This window comes from Lingula anatina, chromosome 5 (genome assembly GCF_051362555.1).
Source record: "Lingula anatina isolate TDL-2025a chromosome 5, LinAna3.0, whole genome shotgun sequence".
NCBI lineage: Eukaryota > Metazoa > Brachiopoda > Lingulata > Lingulida > Lingulidae > Lingula > Lingula anatina.
The window spans coordinates 10,000,488-10,017,472 of record NC_141771.1 but is presented as its reverse complement, the minus strand read 5'-3'; the positions used below and the strand labels follow the sequence as shown (position 1 = coordinate 10,017,472).

General features: G+C 35.9%; 3 protein-coding genes across 5 annotated transcripts in view; 2 read left to right on the top strand and 1 right to left on the bottom strand.

The window, feature by feature from the left end:
* Positions 1–101: 101 nt before the first annotated feature.
* On the top strand, positions 102–7,084 carry LOC106150579 (histone H4 transcription factor). Of its 2 annotated transcripts, none has more exons than XM_013523463.3 (10): positions 102–257; positions 581–764; positions 1,372–1,619; positions 2,061–2,166; positions 2,388–2,540; positions 2,854–3,052; positions 3,694–3,838; positions 4,418–4,542; positions 4,978–5,145; positions 5,633–7,084. In XM_013523463.3, the coding sequence occupies exons 2-10, from the start codon at positions 584–586 to the stop codon at positions 6,153–6,155; spliced, it is 1,848 nt and encodes a 615-aa protein (XP_013378917.2). In that variant the 5' UTR covers positions 102–257; positions 581–583; the 3' UTR covers positions 6,156–7,084. The 2 variants fall into 2 exon arrangements, with proteins under 2 accessions (XP_013378917.2, XP_086869739.1); XM_087013613.1 differs by lacking the exon at positions 102–257 and adding an exon at positions 291–435.
* On the bottom strand, positions 7,040–10,748 carry LOC106150581 (uncharacterized). The gene is made up of 6 exons (XM_013523464.3): positions 10,636–10,748; positions 9,776–9,989; positions 9,189–9,294; positions 8,705–8,811; positions 8,228–8,400; positions 7,040–7,887 (listed from the first exon to the last, which is right to left on the bottom strand). Exons 2-6 carry the CDS (start codon positions 9,876–9,878, stop codon positions 7,612–7,614), a joined length of 765 nt encoding a protein of 254 aa, XP_013378918.2. The 5' UTR covers positions 9,879–9,989; positions 10,636–10,748; the 3' UTR covers positions 7,040–7,611.
* LOC106150733 (ATP-dependent translocase ABCB1) overlaps positions 10,120–16,985 on the top strand; it is a 37,650-nt gene continuing 30,784 nt past the window's right edge. For both annotated transcript variants that reach the window (XM_087013609.1, XM_087013606.1), the window contains exons 1-2: positions 10,120–10,275; positions 11,559–11,718. In XM_087013609.1, coding sequence (XP_086869735.1) covers positions 11,676–11,718 — 43 coding nt within the window. In that variant the 5' untranslated portion in view covers positions 10,120–10,275; positions 11,559–11,675. The remainder of the gene's footprint in view (positions 10,276–11,558; positions 11,719–16,985) is intronic.

Here is a 16,985-nt window from a genome sequence, read left to right as displayed (position 1 = left end):
AAGAATTATGGTACGATATTTTTTTCGAAGTATATATTTATGAAAATATCTTATGAGTAAAAACAGCACCAAAATTGTCAGCTTTAATTTTTAAAACTTCTGATCACGACACCTGCATTAAGTGCGGGGCTGATGTCCCGCCGCATTCGATTTCCGCAATTTCGAGCCTCCAGTCATAAGAAAAATTGGCTACTTGTCTTTTACGCAGAAAAGGCGTAAAACAATAAAGCAGGCGTTGCTCGCTGTTTTTGATAAAGGTAAGAGGAAAAATGGCAGTCTAATGAACCGCTATGATTCAATAAAACTTGAAAGGGAGTCCATTTTATGGACTAAGCGAGTTGAATATGGCGGTTCAAGTTTGCCTCAGTCTTCGTGAGCATGTAAGACCGAAAACTGAGGCAAGGTGAATCAAAGACTAAGAATATACTGTACTATGTAAGTACCCAAAACTCTTGTATGATGAATATTGCTAAAACAGGTTATAAAAGGTTGCAAATTAATTCCTGTGATTTAAAGCAGACATAAATAATCATTAGGTACTTAGTAAGTTTATAATGCCAACATATTTCCACAATTTCAGACCATGCCCCCAAAGAAGAAACTAAAACGCCAGATTCAGCCTCCCCATAAGAACGACCCTCTTACTCTCTCCTGTGAGTGGGGCACCTGTGAGGACGTGTTTGACAACATGGATGACTTTCTCAAGCATGTCCTGGACCATTTGAACCATGAGTTCATAGCGGAGAGATCCCAGGCAGGACAAGGTAGGGGGCAGGCAATGGCATAGAGAATTTTTTTTTGTTTCTGGTACTCTAGATCCTAAAGGTGTTTTCAATTTCAACTGATTATGCTGGAGTCTTATGGGAAACTTAATGGATACTATTATCTGGGAAACCCTTCAGATAGATGAGAATGGCCTTTTGCTTGGCACTTTAGGGGATGTAAAGATTTAGAAGAGGTAATTATGAAGATTATTGTTCTTCACATGATGTGCGAAATGGGAGATTTAGCTTACATACTTTTTCTACATTGTTCATTCAAATGTGAAAATTAGCCATTTTACATCGATTTCTTGAAGTGCGAGTCTACCACCCACAAGGAGAAAGGGGCAAGAGTGAGGCTTTGTTTCAGAGAGGGACTCTCTTCTAAAACCTCTTTATCATATTTCCAGCACCAGTCCTTGATGTGTACAAACCCGGCAAGTGCAAATGGCTAGAGCGAGGCTATGTTGTGGAGAAAGACTTCTAAAAAACTTTTTATCATATTTCCAGCACCAGTCCTCGATGTGTACAAACCCAGCAAGTGCAAATGGCTAGAGCGAGGCTATGTTGTGGAGAAAGACTTCTAAAAAACTTTTTATCATATTTCCAGCACCAGTCCTCGATGTGTACAAACCCAGCAAGTGCAAGTGGCGAGAGTGTGGCTATTTGGCAGAGAGGGACCACTTTGATTACCTTCGCCATACCTACTTTCACTGCTTCCACGTGAAGATTAAGTGTTTCGGGATGACCATGCTGCTGCAGAGCGAGAGCAAGCAGGGATGCATGCTGGATTCTGCCACCAGAAACATGATTCCAGAGCTGCCAGAGAGGCTGCAGTGTGGATGGAAAGAGTGTGAGGTGAGACTGTGGGACAAAACTGGAGGGTCTAAGCAATAGAGCTTGTCACCTACTAGTATTAGATCTGTACAGGTTAGGGTTAGCATGATGTAAGTGTGGGTGGAAAGAATGTGAGGTGAGACTGTGGGACAAAATTGATGTTCCCAGCAGTAGAGCCTGTCACCCATTAGATTCGTACAGGTTAGGGTTAGCATGATGTAAGGGGGTCCGAATCTAGAAGAGTGCTTACTACCTTATGTAATTATTACCTGTAAATGTCGATGACAGGACTCTGTTACATGGGTCTTCCAAATTATTTTAGTCAACAGAATCGCCTTAGTAACTTTTATCCAAGTGAATTCAGTGGCAGTTCTTATTGCCTGTAAAAATGTTTCACCTTCATGTCTTACACCTTCATGTAACCACCTATATTGATTTCTCCCACTTTTATCTTATTCACAGGAAATATCTGATAACCCAGAGTACTTCTACCGCCATGTTGCCTTCCATGCAGAGGATTATCCTGAGGGCAATAATGTGCCTGGTGGCTGCAGGTGTGAGTGGGAAGGTGAGTTTCCCTACCCCCACCTCTTTCTTTCTCTCTCTCTATCATTTGTCATTTTCACCGTAATTTTACAATTTAAAGATCCATTTATTTCTGTCGCTTATCTGAAAGTGACATTATAAGAGGCTGCTTTAATAGATTGACTAAGCATTTCCCAGGAAATTCCCCAGCCATGGCAGTCAGTTGCAGTCAAAGGATGACAGGGTGCTTTTATTTATTGACAGGTTGTGGACACAGCTATAAAAGTAAACATAAGCTAAAGGAGCACCTGCGCAGTCACACCCAGCAGAAAGTGGTGGCCTGCCCTACCTGCGGCGGACTTTTCTCAAATCGAACAAAATTCTTTGACCATGTCAAGAGACAATCTCAGGCAGATCGTAAGTGAAAATTTATCTTTTAACTTTCCTAATTTGCATAGCAAATGGTTTTTCTCTGTATTACCCAGTGTGTTTTTTTTATAATTTTTAGGATCACAAAAAATTTTTTATTGAAAATTACAATCATTTAGCTCTCCTCACCTTTGCCATTTTTTCAATAGGAAGGATGGGGAGGACTATTAAGTTTGTTTTAATACTCCAGGCTTGTAAATATGTAAAATTAAAAGAATCAGACATTTTGTTTAAGAGAACACTACACTTTGTGTCATAAATTGGTATTTGTTTTGAAACTTAACTGATCTTTCATCTTCAGCTCATTGCTATCAGTGCTCTCACTGCAACAAGAGGTTCAACACGGAGCGGCTTCTACGTGATCACATGCGTAACCATGTCAACCACTACAAGTGCCCTCTCTGTGACATGACGTGCCCTGCACCCTCTGCGTTGAGGAACCATATTCGTTATCGTCACACAAATGAGAAACCATATAAATGCACTGGTTGTGAACGCAAGTTAGTGCTTTCTTCAATATTCTGATATCATATCATCAATAATGCTGTTGCCTCGTGATAATTACTTTTTGCTGGAAAACTTTTCAAAATTTTAAAAAAGTCAGCATCATTTAGGCAGTAGACTTTTAGTGTAAAAACTTTTCAAATACACATTATGTAACTATAGGAAGTAAGTTGACTTTTATATTTGTAGTTGGATAAGTATTAGTTACAAGACAGGTCCTACAAGAGTGTAATTATGGAGGTGTAGTGGTTGTAACTGACTTATTCTACTGCTGGTCCTTGGCTCAAGAGGATGATTGCACTGGTATTTATGCTCAGGACACAATGAAATGAACATGCCTTGTAAGCAAAACTTGTGCAATTATCCTATTGGTGGAAGTGCCAGCCATGTGATAAGTTAAAACCTAATTTGTATTTTAAACAAATAAACCTTGAATTAAAACTACCATGCATCCCTGCTTGCTCTCACTCTGCATTGGTTTTGATTTTTTTCCTATTATCAATAAATTTTCTTTTCTGACTAAAAGTGTTTGAAGGCCAAGACGTCCAAAAGTAAAGAAAGTGCAGAAAAGATTAAGGAGAAGAATTAGATCAATTAATGCTGGTTGAAAAGTTTAAGTGATGATCATATCTTTCAGATGTAAAACCCTTGCAGACTTAAGGAAACACTTAGAGACCCACAATGAGAAACCCATGTTCTACTGTCATTACCCAAACTGTAAATACAGCGCTAAGGTTTACAACCTGTTTGTTCGACACTTCAGGAAACACACAGCTAACCCGGTATGTGTGTGTGACGTCTGAAGTCAAGAATTTTTCTATCATTTAAGGCATTTTTCTCAAAGTGAATTGTTTTTTACATCCCCACAATATGCCCTGCTCTTCATTGAAAATTAATTCAAGAGTCCTTTTAGGAAATTTAAATACATTTGATCATCCCAATATGAAGACAATATTTTGAATGTGATAGATTACACCAAATTTTTGAAAACTGATTCAGTCCATATCAAAACTTGATAGGTTAGCAGTGAAGAATAATGATATTTGCATAAAAAAAGATTGAAATAAGTAAGATCAGATCTGTAGAAAGCGGTTTCAGAGACAAGGATATTTTTTTTTAATGAAAAATTGGACTTATTCTTGCCAGAAGGGCAGTTCTTTTGAAACCCTCTAAATACCTGCCTGATAGTGTATAAAATTTTAAAGTTGTAATTTGAATCTCTATGTGAACATTGGTTAAGTTCTGTTTAATATTTATTGTCCCTGTGGCTAAGCAGTATATGTATTGCATTTGCCACTTATGAGATGTCAATTTTTTAAAAAAAGGTTTATGAATATTTTATTCATCAAATCTTTCCACAGATGGGCATCAAACCCAAGTATATGTGCCACATCTGTAATACTACATACACCCGTGGAGAAAAACTGACACACCATCTCAAAAATCACCACAAATTCAAGTGGCCTTCAGGACACACCAGGTTCAGGTTGGTAGCCAGTTATATCTCACACGTGTCAAAACCATCAGCTACTAGATCTTTATAATTTTCACAAGTTTCAGCACTTTTTGACTCCTTTTTTTTTCATTTTAACACAGTTCAAAACTTTGAAACGATACTACATGTCTTGCAGTCTTCAGTGTTTGAAGTGTATTATGTACATGTATGTAAAGCTTTTCCTTGGAAACTAACATATAACATTATTGTATTTACTATATAATGGTTATGTCATTGTTTTATGTGCTTGATCCAACAAAGAATATTTTAAATACTGTAACAGTTGATTTTCAAAACTTAAAAAAAAAAATTCATGTATTGCCAACAGCAACAAAAAATATATATTTATTTTAAGAAATGCATTTTATCAATATTGTTTGAATTAAGTAACAGTGTAAGTAACAGTTTATCTATGTGTCTGTTCAGGTATAAACTCCACGAGGACTCTTTCTTCCGGCTGCAGACGGTGAGGTACGAGTCTATTGAGCTGACAGAACATTTTCTGGAGAAGGCACCAGAACGGAGAGACGAGGATGAGGAGGAGGTCACAGTGGAGGTCATTCCTGAAGATGGTACAGATGAGGAGGGGCAAGGGTAGAGTTCTTCTTATTTACCACTCATATTGGAGGTTTTTAATTGTTTGTTAATGTCACTTGAATTGGTTTCTTTCATTTTATGTCTCCATATTTCTTAGCCTTGTTCTCTGGTTTCTTTCACAAGAAATTTTTGATGAAGGGAACGATTTTGTAAATGTTTCTGATGTATTTGTATTGCATTACTTACATCAATGTAAATGAAAAGTAAAGAACCGACACATTTTAAAATGAATCTTCTGTTTAAAAAATTCATGACAAGTTTAACTAAAATACATCTCAATCTCCCTTGTGGTTTCAACTTGCAAAAGTCTAAAATTCATTTTTTTTTTCTGTAAGACAAACCTGTCATTGTTTCTGCACATAAAAAGAAAACGTATTGGCTCAATTCAATTCAGGAAGCAGATTAAGAGCATGACACTATACTAGTGTCGACTTCCATCTTTTTCATGCAAAATACAATATATAAACCATAACTTATATTTTAGAGATGCCCAGGAAGAGGTACATCCTGATGATATGTCCTACAATCTAGATGTCTTGGGGGATGCTGCCCTGAGAGAATTAAATGCAAAGCAGACTGATAATGAGACAGCCATGGCACAACCAACACAATCAGTGGAACATCCAACACAATCAGAAACGGTTCTCATCAATGTAATTGAGGACCAGGAACAATCCTTGGAACATGATGGACAACTGGATGATGTGATACAATCAGGACAAATGTTACAAACTGAACCAGTGCTGTCTCATACAGAGGCACATCTAACAAATTCACTCGAACTCCAAACACAATCAGAACAACCAGAAATCTCACCTAGCACATCTAACACGCCAGTAACTTCTAACAAACTGCAGGTTTTAATTGGTCATAACGTCCACCTGCCTGAGACTGACCTGTCCACTATTGACCACACGGACATATTAGAGCAGGTTGAGGAAATGGAGTCACCAGCTGAAGAGCATGCTGGGATTGAGGTCCACCCTATTATCGCCTGTGGCTTATAGAGGGAGACAGTGTGTTGTCTCACCCAAGACACTCCCAAACTGACACAGACATTGGGATTGTCACACCTAACACAAGCCAGGAGTGGCTTGGCATGTGTTGTCACTTTTTATCACAAACTATGTGACAGCATAGTAAAAGATAATTGTTACCTTACTTGTGATTCAGATGAGTAGATAAATGCTGATCGGTGCTTGTGTTACTGTACTGTCCATCAGACATCCTGCCAGTTTTTATCACCCTTCTTAAAATATACTTATTAGTTCCCAAGAAAAATGCAGTGTTGGCAATTTTTTGTTAAAAAGATTTATGCATATATTGAAGACCAAGGGTTGGTATCTTTTATAAAAATCGTTTTGGATTCTTATAGAGACTTATAGTTAGTGTCATAAGCCGGTGACTGAAGTTGAGCGCAGCAGTTAAACCTCACATCAGTAAAGAAATTCAATTACATATCAAAGAACATGGATTATTCTTCTCTGCTTGATCTTCACAATTTTATGCTGAGAAACTGAGCTTTCTAACAGACGGATCAAACTCCTCATTCTATCAGGTTGACAAATGATCTATCCATTAATGTAAAACATTGCAGTAAAGCTGTCAAGTGGATAGACATACATTTCAAAATTGTAAGAAGCAGCGACATTGAAATGTTATACAAGGTCCACACCAAATTTTAACCTTAGGTTTTATTGCTGAATGAGATAGTGCTGCTACTAAAACATTCCAGTTACTTGATGATTGTAAGTCACACATTTGTGTATTCAAATAATGAGTTCAACTGCAGTAACATCAAATATTATTTCACTAATGATGTATAAGAAGTGAAAAATGCACAAAAAATCCTTGTTCTGTCAGTTCCCAATAAATAACATGGATTCCAAACTGTTAAGAAACCATTTATTTTTCAAAAATAAATTTAAGTATTTCAGTTCACAGCTTTTTGGTTTTTTAACAAACAATACTTTGTACTTATGCAAAAGTAAAGAGATATAAATTTATTTATATATTTATAAGATTGCATATTTTCCTGATTTGTTTTCCAACAAAAAATAAAAAAAAGACCTGTGTATTTATTTGCATCTACAATTAGTACTAGTATCCCATAGTTCTGTTTTGAGTTGCTACATATTTCAACAAGTTTTTACTTTCTATATTTTTTTTTTACAAATACTCATTAACTCAAAACTGTAAAATTTTGATGTACAACTTAAATAACTGTAACTCTAGTTTTAGTATTCTTATGAAAATGATTTTGGCCTGTCTGTATTCAGGGGCAGATGGAAGCCATCTTCTGGGTATTCTGAAACATGTTCAGAATTTTTCAAGCTTACATTGACATGCATCTAATTAAGGAGCAACAAAGATAATTTGGAAGAATTGTCAGAAAATATCTCTGGATCCATCATTGTGCATTGATCGCAATCTGAAAACATGGCGTCACCCCTGACATCAAGCCTACCACACATATGGCACCAACACTGCCGTATCCCTCAGGTAGGCCTGATATGCTGGGTTGGAGCCCCATTTTTTCAGTCCTGCCTTTTCCAGCAAAGGAATACCACTGACTTTGATCAGCAGAAATGCTACAAACATGGGAGAAATAACACTGAGGAGCTCCACTCCGTCCAGCACCGAGCTGGCCGAGATAAACAGTCCTGTCCACATTAAGATCTCGCCAAAATAATTTGGGTGTCGACTGATTGACCATAGTCCTTCCTGTATAAACATGCCCTGGAGTAAGATGTCTTGTATTAGATACACAATATGAGTGTAATTTCAAACTTTTCACTTTCTATATGAAATTGAGGCTGTACCTCACGAATTGACAGAGAGCTTTTGCTCCTGGTGACCAATCTTAAAACTGGTTCTACTATTTGGAAAGCAATGACTGGGCTCCTTCTAGCATGGTATATTTTACCCAATTATTAAATTCTTTAGATTATGCAAACCATTTCACTTAAACTTTTTTTGTCAAATTTATTTTGATAGGTTCACTAATCTGTTTTGGATAAAAAAATATTTTCACATTTTTCTTATTTGGCAAAAACATTCAGAAGCACCCCTCACTCACTTTATTAGCAGGATCACTCCTGAACTGAGATTTCTGGTAATCGGCAATGGCTTCAAACAGAAACCCCACTACCCATAATCCCCAGCCCAACATGTCTCTGGCACACAGTGATAGGTCATTTTTCTTCAGGTTGAGGAGAAGAGTTGGTAACAGGGTAACAAAGACCCAGACTCCTGAAAGTAAGGCAATCATGGGTAATGTGTAATTAATGAGTGATGAAGCTACTGTTTTTATCTGATATGACACTTCTTATACAAACTTTGTATTGTGAAAACAATTCATTGTGTGCACATAAAACAAGGTACAAGCAAAATGTACAAATGTACTTATTCTTTATATGAAAATAACTGACACTTCTATAAAATAAATCAACAAGTTAAATTGTGTGCTAAATAGTGCCATATCAAGCCTATTTCATTCAAACAGTAAAATCATGAATGAATTTCCTTTTTTTGGAAATGAAAATAAAAATAATACCCTGTATTGTCCAGTAGATGAGGAATTTGGGTGGATTGTCCCTGACCCCATCAAACCTCTTGTCATGGCCGTCTTGAAGGATCCTGGGGACCAGATAGCTGCCTAACCTGCAACAAATGATCATATATACTTATGTCATCATCAAACATATTGGTTTACTGCTGTATACATCTGTAGCTTATAAGTAAATCAAGATATAAAGTAATCAATTTAAGTAAATCTCTTAAACATAATATTTACCATAAATACTTTGGCTGAAAAAGTACCTTCATATAGTAAATATTTTTATGGGAAACTTGATTATCTAACCAGAAGTTAGACAATGAAAGGAGCAGCATTCTACATGTATTCATTAGGCTTTTACCGACCAATTCAATAAACTTGTTGATACTTATATTTTACAAAACTCTGCTTTTTTAAACAAATTTTGTAGATATTTTTTAGTGGACTACCTACAGTGGTTATTACTGTGCACATACTGTACCTGACAGCCCATATTGCCACCAGTCCTGTCTGCACCTTTTGCCTTGTGAAGTAGCGTTCTCCCCAAACTAATGTCTGGACCACAACCAAAAAGAAAGTACTGGATCCTAAATTTTAAATGCATGTATTGTACAATAAATTGGACAGTTTAAAATTAAATTAGCATTCAAATATATTAGTTTGATAATTCATCAAATAATTCTCCATGTTTTTTAAATATATAAGAATCTTCATGTCCGTGCATTCAAATATCATGATCATCAAAGCCCTGCCAGGGTTGGAAATTAAAGAGTTCCTGGGAGAGTGGGGGGGGGGGGGGGGGGGGGGGGGGGGGGGGCTGCAACAGAACCCAAAAATGACCCTTCAATGTGTGCTGGCATTTCAATCATTGTACCAGTATGTTGAAACACATCTGCAGAAAAAAGTTTTAGGTAAAGTGTTCTGAATGAACTATTTGGGTGACTCTACCTTGACTTCAGTATGTATTATGACAAAGGTGACAACCGACTGCCTCGCCTTGCAGCTTTAAGTAACTTACAGAGTCTCCCCGCGGGAAAAATGAATTGAGTTCACGAATCGAAAACTTACCAGCTAAATCATAAAACTTCTCTGTCTTCAAAGTTGCCGCCACCGCCCAACACAGCCACTGGATGCAAAAATCAACTAAGGCTGCCTTGGCCAACAGGTTCATTTTGAATGGATTCCCTTGAGGAAAAGTTATGTAAACCACTATGCTAAAGTGCGACTGTACCAATATTATATGGCCTCGACCTTGTCAAGATGGGATGCGAATCGAATTAATCTGAAAATAAAAAAATTTGTTTCTGTGTGAAATATTTACTAAACTCCCTTTTAATGTCTAAAAAAGCCTGACGCACAATCCTGTGTTTTTCTCCGTATTTAACCAGCTTTCGTATTTTGATATCATCCACCTACAGATTTGTGGCGACATCTGGCGTAAAAGGTCAGTCACAGGTCACGTCAATCTTCGTGACTAAGCGGTATTCGAAGTTGAAATTCCATGGACAACGTGCAGCATACACTGTAAACTATGCACATCATCTAAATTAGGAACAACTGAAATTAAGGTAGGTAATGTTTCTACCGGTGTCAACCCTTGTTGACGATGACTGGTTGACGGCAGACGCTGTTCCAGCAAAGAATCGGTCAAGTGCCTTCAGAGGTTACGTCACTTTCTCGGTTTCTGCTTGGTTACCTGTAAACCTCTGAGACCGTAAATTGACATTGAAATTTTGCGAAAAAGAAATTTATACTATGTGTAGTACCCCAGTCCACAGGCAAAAAAGTGCCGAAAAGCCTTCAGGACGATAATTCAGTAGATCTATCACGTTGCCAACGTCTCAGGTCATTATTATGTCGTCTGATCGACACGGTAAACGACATGGCAGCAGTTATCTTTTAAAACATTAAGATATCCCGTTGTTCACCTGTTTTGGACGTTGTCAGTTCCAAGGAGTGGCATTTCCTACAAAATTTTCGCCTTGTCTGGTTTAGCTTTGCTGTAGCCTCAGTGCATCAGGAGTCAAACGCTGAAACATATATGATCAGATCTATTAATAGACGCTCAGAATTCAACGTGGTACTCGATCCAAAAGAATGCCTTCATTTGTTGATGAAATTATGTTATTTCACCCTTTCACAAATTTATCTTAAAATTGTACACAGGTGATGCACTCTCCTTGCCTGAAATTCGTGTATCTTTGAATCTACTGAGTAAAAGCCAGTCTAGCCACCATTATATAACTTGCGACTACCAGTGTCTGGCACAATTAAGAGAGAGAGAGAGAAAAAAAGGAAAAAAGCAAAATCCTTGCACTATTACATTAAACTCTTTAGACCATATAATTTTATGAATTTAATTAAATAAGAATGGTTTCACAAGTACAGGGGCGGATCCAGAGCTATTTTCAGACAGTCTTCCAAATTATCTTTGTTGATCCATCATCAATTTTTGACAGTCTTCCGACAGAAAAAATTAGATACCCATCAATGTAACATTAAAAATCTGACCCTCTTCCAGAATCCCGACCTCAATCTGCCCCTGAAATATTATTGTCAGCAGTTCTTTTGATTGTGCAGTTATATTACTAGTAATTAAGTTAAAAGAGTGAGAAATATTTCAAAGTCATTCATATATTACCAGTTGTATTTCATAAATATTCTAACTGCCTTTTGCTACAGGTACAGGTTTGAGCTTTTTATATTTTATATATTATTGATTAATTTATTTTGTTTTATTTAATTATCTATCAGAAATGAACTCTTTAATAAGGGGTTTTAAAAAGGTAAAGTGGATAGTAGCCTGATTTTACGTCTTGACATACAGTTTTTTTTTGTTTGTTTGTTTTAGTAAAAAGAACATAACATTAAAGGAAGGGGACTTGGAACTTGCCTTCTCTTTGGCATCTCTTCAGTCAGCTGTTAAGACAAGACTACTCGGTGTCTGCCTTAGGATATCTACTACACCATGGCAGACTTGGTTAGCTATACTCCTGCTGATAAAGAAGGAAGTAAGTGCCTGATGAGTGTTTGGGAATATATAACTGCTCATATCTATGATTTTTAAGTCTAAAAATTCTTTGTTTATTATTTTGAATTGTATTGGTGTAATGAGAATTGTTTTAATATGTGTGGTTTAAAAGGGATCAAGGAACAGAATATTTGTGTTTGTGGATATTTTATGTATGTGTGAGGCAATGTTGTTATCTTGTGTTTTATATGTGTACAGGCTCACACAAGAGAAATTAAATTCTATGTATTACAGCTCTGTGTAAACTGTGTAACTGCTCTAAATCCATATGTGAGACTATAAGCACTTAGCTGTAGTTATTCATGATAAAAAAATCTGTCTTCTAAAAAAAAAAAAAAAAGCCAGAGCAGGTGTATATTATGCATGGCTTAACAAAGTTTTGGATTAACAACCCTTTTGTGGCAGTGCACAGTGTCACTGCTGAATCTGTTGAAGAGCATCAGCCAAGAAAGAACCAGTGAAAAGAACCAGTGGTGTGCTGAACAGATGCCAGCATTTCCTTTGTTATTTCACTGTTGAAATCGGCAGAATAGCTTATAACTTAAAAAATAAGAAAAAAGGAAAAAAAAGTAAAGATTTGTGGCAAAGAGCCCACCCCCAAAGAAAGTTTGAAATTTTGTTATTAGAAAGAAATTTGGACATATTGGTAAGCATTGGAAGGTAAAGTGTCCGTTTTCTCATCCCTGTTCATTACAGTGTCTGACCAGGCTTCAAGTTTCTTCTTTTTGTCACTGAAGATAATAGCACCATCTTTTGTAATATATTTTTGAAAAGCTGCTTAATACATCTTCTATCTTAACGTGAATAGCAGGTAAGTTGGCTAGCCAGGTATTTCAGCCCTCTAGGAATTTTGTTTATATTTGGAAGTAGAATTTAAAGGTCAGAGCAATATAACAAATTTGTGAGAAACTGTCTGCCTGCAGAATATCTTGAGTACAGAAATCAGAAATCAGTGTAACAATTTATCAAGCATTTCTTTTTCTATTTAGAAAATAAATTACATTTCACTAGAGGTGTTCCATGTAAATTATAGGAAAACTGGAATATTTTGCCAATTGTTATCAGTTTAAAATATTATAGTAATAATTATAACTTTAACAAGAAGAAAAAAATTGACAAGGGAGAAAAAAAATGTAAATCTAGTGACGAGTAATGTTTACTTATTATATATTGGTTAATTATTTGTAACTAATAGATGAGTCACTTTATAATACCAAGTTCATTGATGAAAAACTCAAAATGTAGTATTTTCAACCATTTAGATTGCTTTTCAACCTTTAGGTTACTCGACTCACTTAGAGTAAAATTTTTGGAAGAAAAGAAAAGTGGCGGTTATTCCTTTGATTTAAAAAAAAATATATATAATCAGTTAATTTATTTATCTACAAAGATGTAATCTGTAGCTTGCTGCTATGATTACTTCATGAGAAACTCCTCATCTGCTTATTGAGCAGTTTTACTAACAAAAATGTTTGCTGTCGTTAAGATCATTGCATTTTTGTACATGTATTTCTGTCATTAATCCTTTGAATACATATACAGTATGTGTAATCATGGGCGTCTGAAGAAAATTTTCCAGGTGGGGGTCAAAGTCGTTGAAGGGGGAGATAATGATTGGCTTGGTATCCTCAATAAAAATGCAGTTCCAAAATTCCAAAGGGGGGGGGGGGGTCACACCCATGTGTGTAATATATTTCTGGAGTTATAGGGTAGTCCAACAGAGTAACTTCGTTAAAATATCAGTACTTGTGATTGTGAAATAGCTGAAGTATGGTATCTGTGACCCAATGTGTTTGTTTTAAAGCCAAACACAGACAAGGGTACATAGTTACTGCCCACAGATAATTGACTAACATGATTTACTGTTTTTCAATCAGTAATATGATTTTAGGGGATTTATTCAATAACCAAATTGCTAACTCTGTTCTAGTCATTGATTTTTGAATGTTATTGGCTGCTTGGATACAGCTTCTGTATTGCAGTAGTTAATTTATAAAGGAGAGAAAGGGGTGTTGAAGAGAGGGAGGAGAAACAGTTAGCTCTCCAGCAGTTTGTATTTTTTTCCCCACATTGTGTTGTTTGTCTGCAATTTAAAAATTAAAATCCAAGTTTTAACTGAGCCTGTATTTGGCTGATTGAATGGTATACACAATAGTGCGTTTTTATACACCTGTCTTTATACCTTAGTTTTAGCTGAAAGGAGCAGAGAGGGGTCCTATATACTGCCCTCATACATGTGTTTACTTAGCAACTAAGTTGGTAGTGTGACCAGTGGTCAAGAGGTCACTGAATGGTATCTATTTACAAATACTTAACACCGGTCATTGTGCAATAAAAACACTGGAAAAAAACAATGCTCATTTTTACCTACATTCTCATAAAATATTTAAGTCATGTTTATTTAATTTTAATAAATTCTTTTCATTATAATAACACCATTTAAATGTGTATTTACTGTACTCTTGAAATATTTACCCCTGTGGAAAAAAAGAGAATATATATATGCTTTAAATAAGGAAGCGATGGTAAAGTACACATGCACTATTTTTTCAGAAGTCACCTTGACATTCAAATAAAAAACTAAACATTCCATTAGGTCAGAAGTAAAAGGATGTGTGTCTAAGCTTCTTAGCATTTTATACACTCTGGAGATACTGAATATATTATTAGCTTAAAAGTCAAGTTGCCATTGAGAAGGCAAAAAATTCAACCTTTTGGCACCAGTTTTTGCTGACTCATCTTTGTAGAAATCAATCTTAAAAGTCACAGTTTCACACTAGTCTTTTCCAGGTGACATTGTTCTATATAGTGGCAGTCAGGTGTGACATTCTGGGTTAATGTGAAGTGCAGAGAGTGCAATGTAGTGTTGATGTGGGTGACAGCACATCCCCACTGATTGGATCGAGTCAGTTTTTCACCTTGGTCTTTAAATTACCATCATACAGCACTTGGCTTGAAAAATACTTGGAACTGATTCCCTAAGTCTTACTGTACATGGTACATGCATCTGTATACCTGCCCTTCTCTTTCCAAACTCATAAGTGCCTTTTGGCCATGTTAATTTGTAATTCCACATATTTCTTTGTTTTTTTATAAGCCTAGTGCACATAAACATGCCTTTCCTGCACGTTCACTGAGAAATTAATGCTCATTTTAGGTGGGGTAATTACTTCATTAGCTTCATCAAAACAGAATTTTAACAATGCCTCTGAGATTTGCTTAATAATGTAAACAAACCACCAAAAAGCAAGTGTGAACATTGTGAAAATGTGGAAATCTGCAATTCTTTTTGTATGGCTCTTTTAATCTTGGTCCAGTTTCACCTTGTCACTGTCAAGGGTGCTCTGACCTTATAATTCTCTGAAGTACATGTAACAGAGGGGCACCTGTCTTTGGACAAATTCACACATAAGCGAATCTTTAGTTGGCCGTACCAGTAGTTATGCAGCTACATGTAGTAAATTTTTTAATTTACTGAAAAGAAATGATTTGATGATAATGATAATGATTTTAGCAATTTGGTCAGAGGGATTTTGATCCTTTTACAGTTATTAGTATGTACTAGTACATTGTACTTTATGTTGTTGGGGAGTTTTTGTTATGCACAGTATGGAGTCCTTCCCCTAACCCACTAGTAAGTGAAGTGATATGGGTAATTTTTAGACTGTGGTTGGTAAATTGGTAACCTCAGCTAATTGTGTGGTTTTAGCTTGGTGATTTTAGGTTTCATAAATACAAGGACTGCCTTAAAGCGTTGGAAATTGAGGAAAAAAAAACTTTAAAGTAGTAGGATCATTAGGACAACCGATGTTGATTGAAATAAATGTATTGCATTACTTAACATACATGTAGAAACCTTTGGTTATTTTTCATGGGGGAGTGTGTTATTTGGTCAGTTTTGTTCCTTTCTAGTACCTGTTGTACAAAAATCTTAATATTAAGAAATGTAGTTTACCACTTTAGTACTGTTGGACATGCAGGAATGCGGAAAGACCTTACATGAGATAGGCAAAAGTTGATGTAAACGTACCTGAATGTATTAGAACATCAGGATTCTTATCAGCTCTTATCATCAGTGGCTCTGACATGAGAGATAAATATGAGATATATTCTAAAAGTTATTAAGATGCAGCATAAGTTCATTTTAATGTAGAAAAATGCTGGTTTGCCAAAAGCTTTGTATAAGGTTGTCCTAACTGCAGAAATTGAACATAGTAATTCTAATATTTTGTATATATATATATATAAAATGTCCAGAAAAAAACACCTTACAGGGAAATATCATTGACAGCTGATGTAATAAATGCCATACTTTATCTGTGAGAAAGAAAAGAATTGGGCTATCTGTAACTGATAAGGCATGGCTAAAGTTGAAGTGAACTTTGTTGTATACTGCTAGGCTTAGACAGTGTAAGATTATTTTAACAAAATCATTACATAACATTTAGCAAACTGTATGAAAACAGTTTGTTCTTTAAATATTTTTTAGCCAGATTTATACCTGCTGTTGCCCAGCAGTTGACTAAGAATTTTTTTGTGTTACAGTCAGCTCTGATATATATATATATATATATATATATATATATATATATATAAAGACACACACACACACACACACACACACACACACACACACACTAGTACTAAGTTACTAACCTGTTAACAGAATAGGCTATAAATGCAGCTTCTAACTGTTTTACTGAAGAAACTGATTACTTCTAATCAAGAAGTGCATGACATGTTCAGGAGATTTGTTAGCTGGGGATATTACTGGCAAGAGATTGATATTGAAGAAGGGGGAAGAAAGGGGTAGAGTTACGGGGGGGGGGGGGGGATCACAAACATTTAGCCTGCCAATATTTTCAAAATATGGTATACATTTTACAAATGTGAGTCATGAATCATAGTAGATAATTGACAGACTGTTTGTTTATGCAGACATACAAGTCGTTGAAGAAATAAATCAATACTGTTATCAGATAAAATCTCTTCTCAGCTGGTAAATACAATAACATTTTGACCCCCTTTTTCACAAGATACTCTGAAAAATGCACATTATCTATACATCGACACTGGTGCAGATTTTTAACATATTGACTAAGTTACTGTTAAAAGAAGAAAGAAATAAGATACAAAAATGTTTGAGTATTTTTCACCAATAAATCGACAGTTCTGGCCCCAACAGGTTACTGTATATTGATTTTTTTAAATGATGCATTTATGGAGAATTGCTATGCATGTGATACA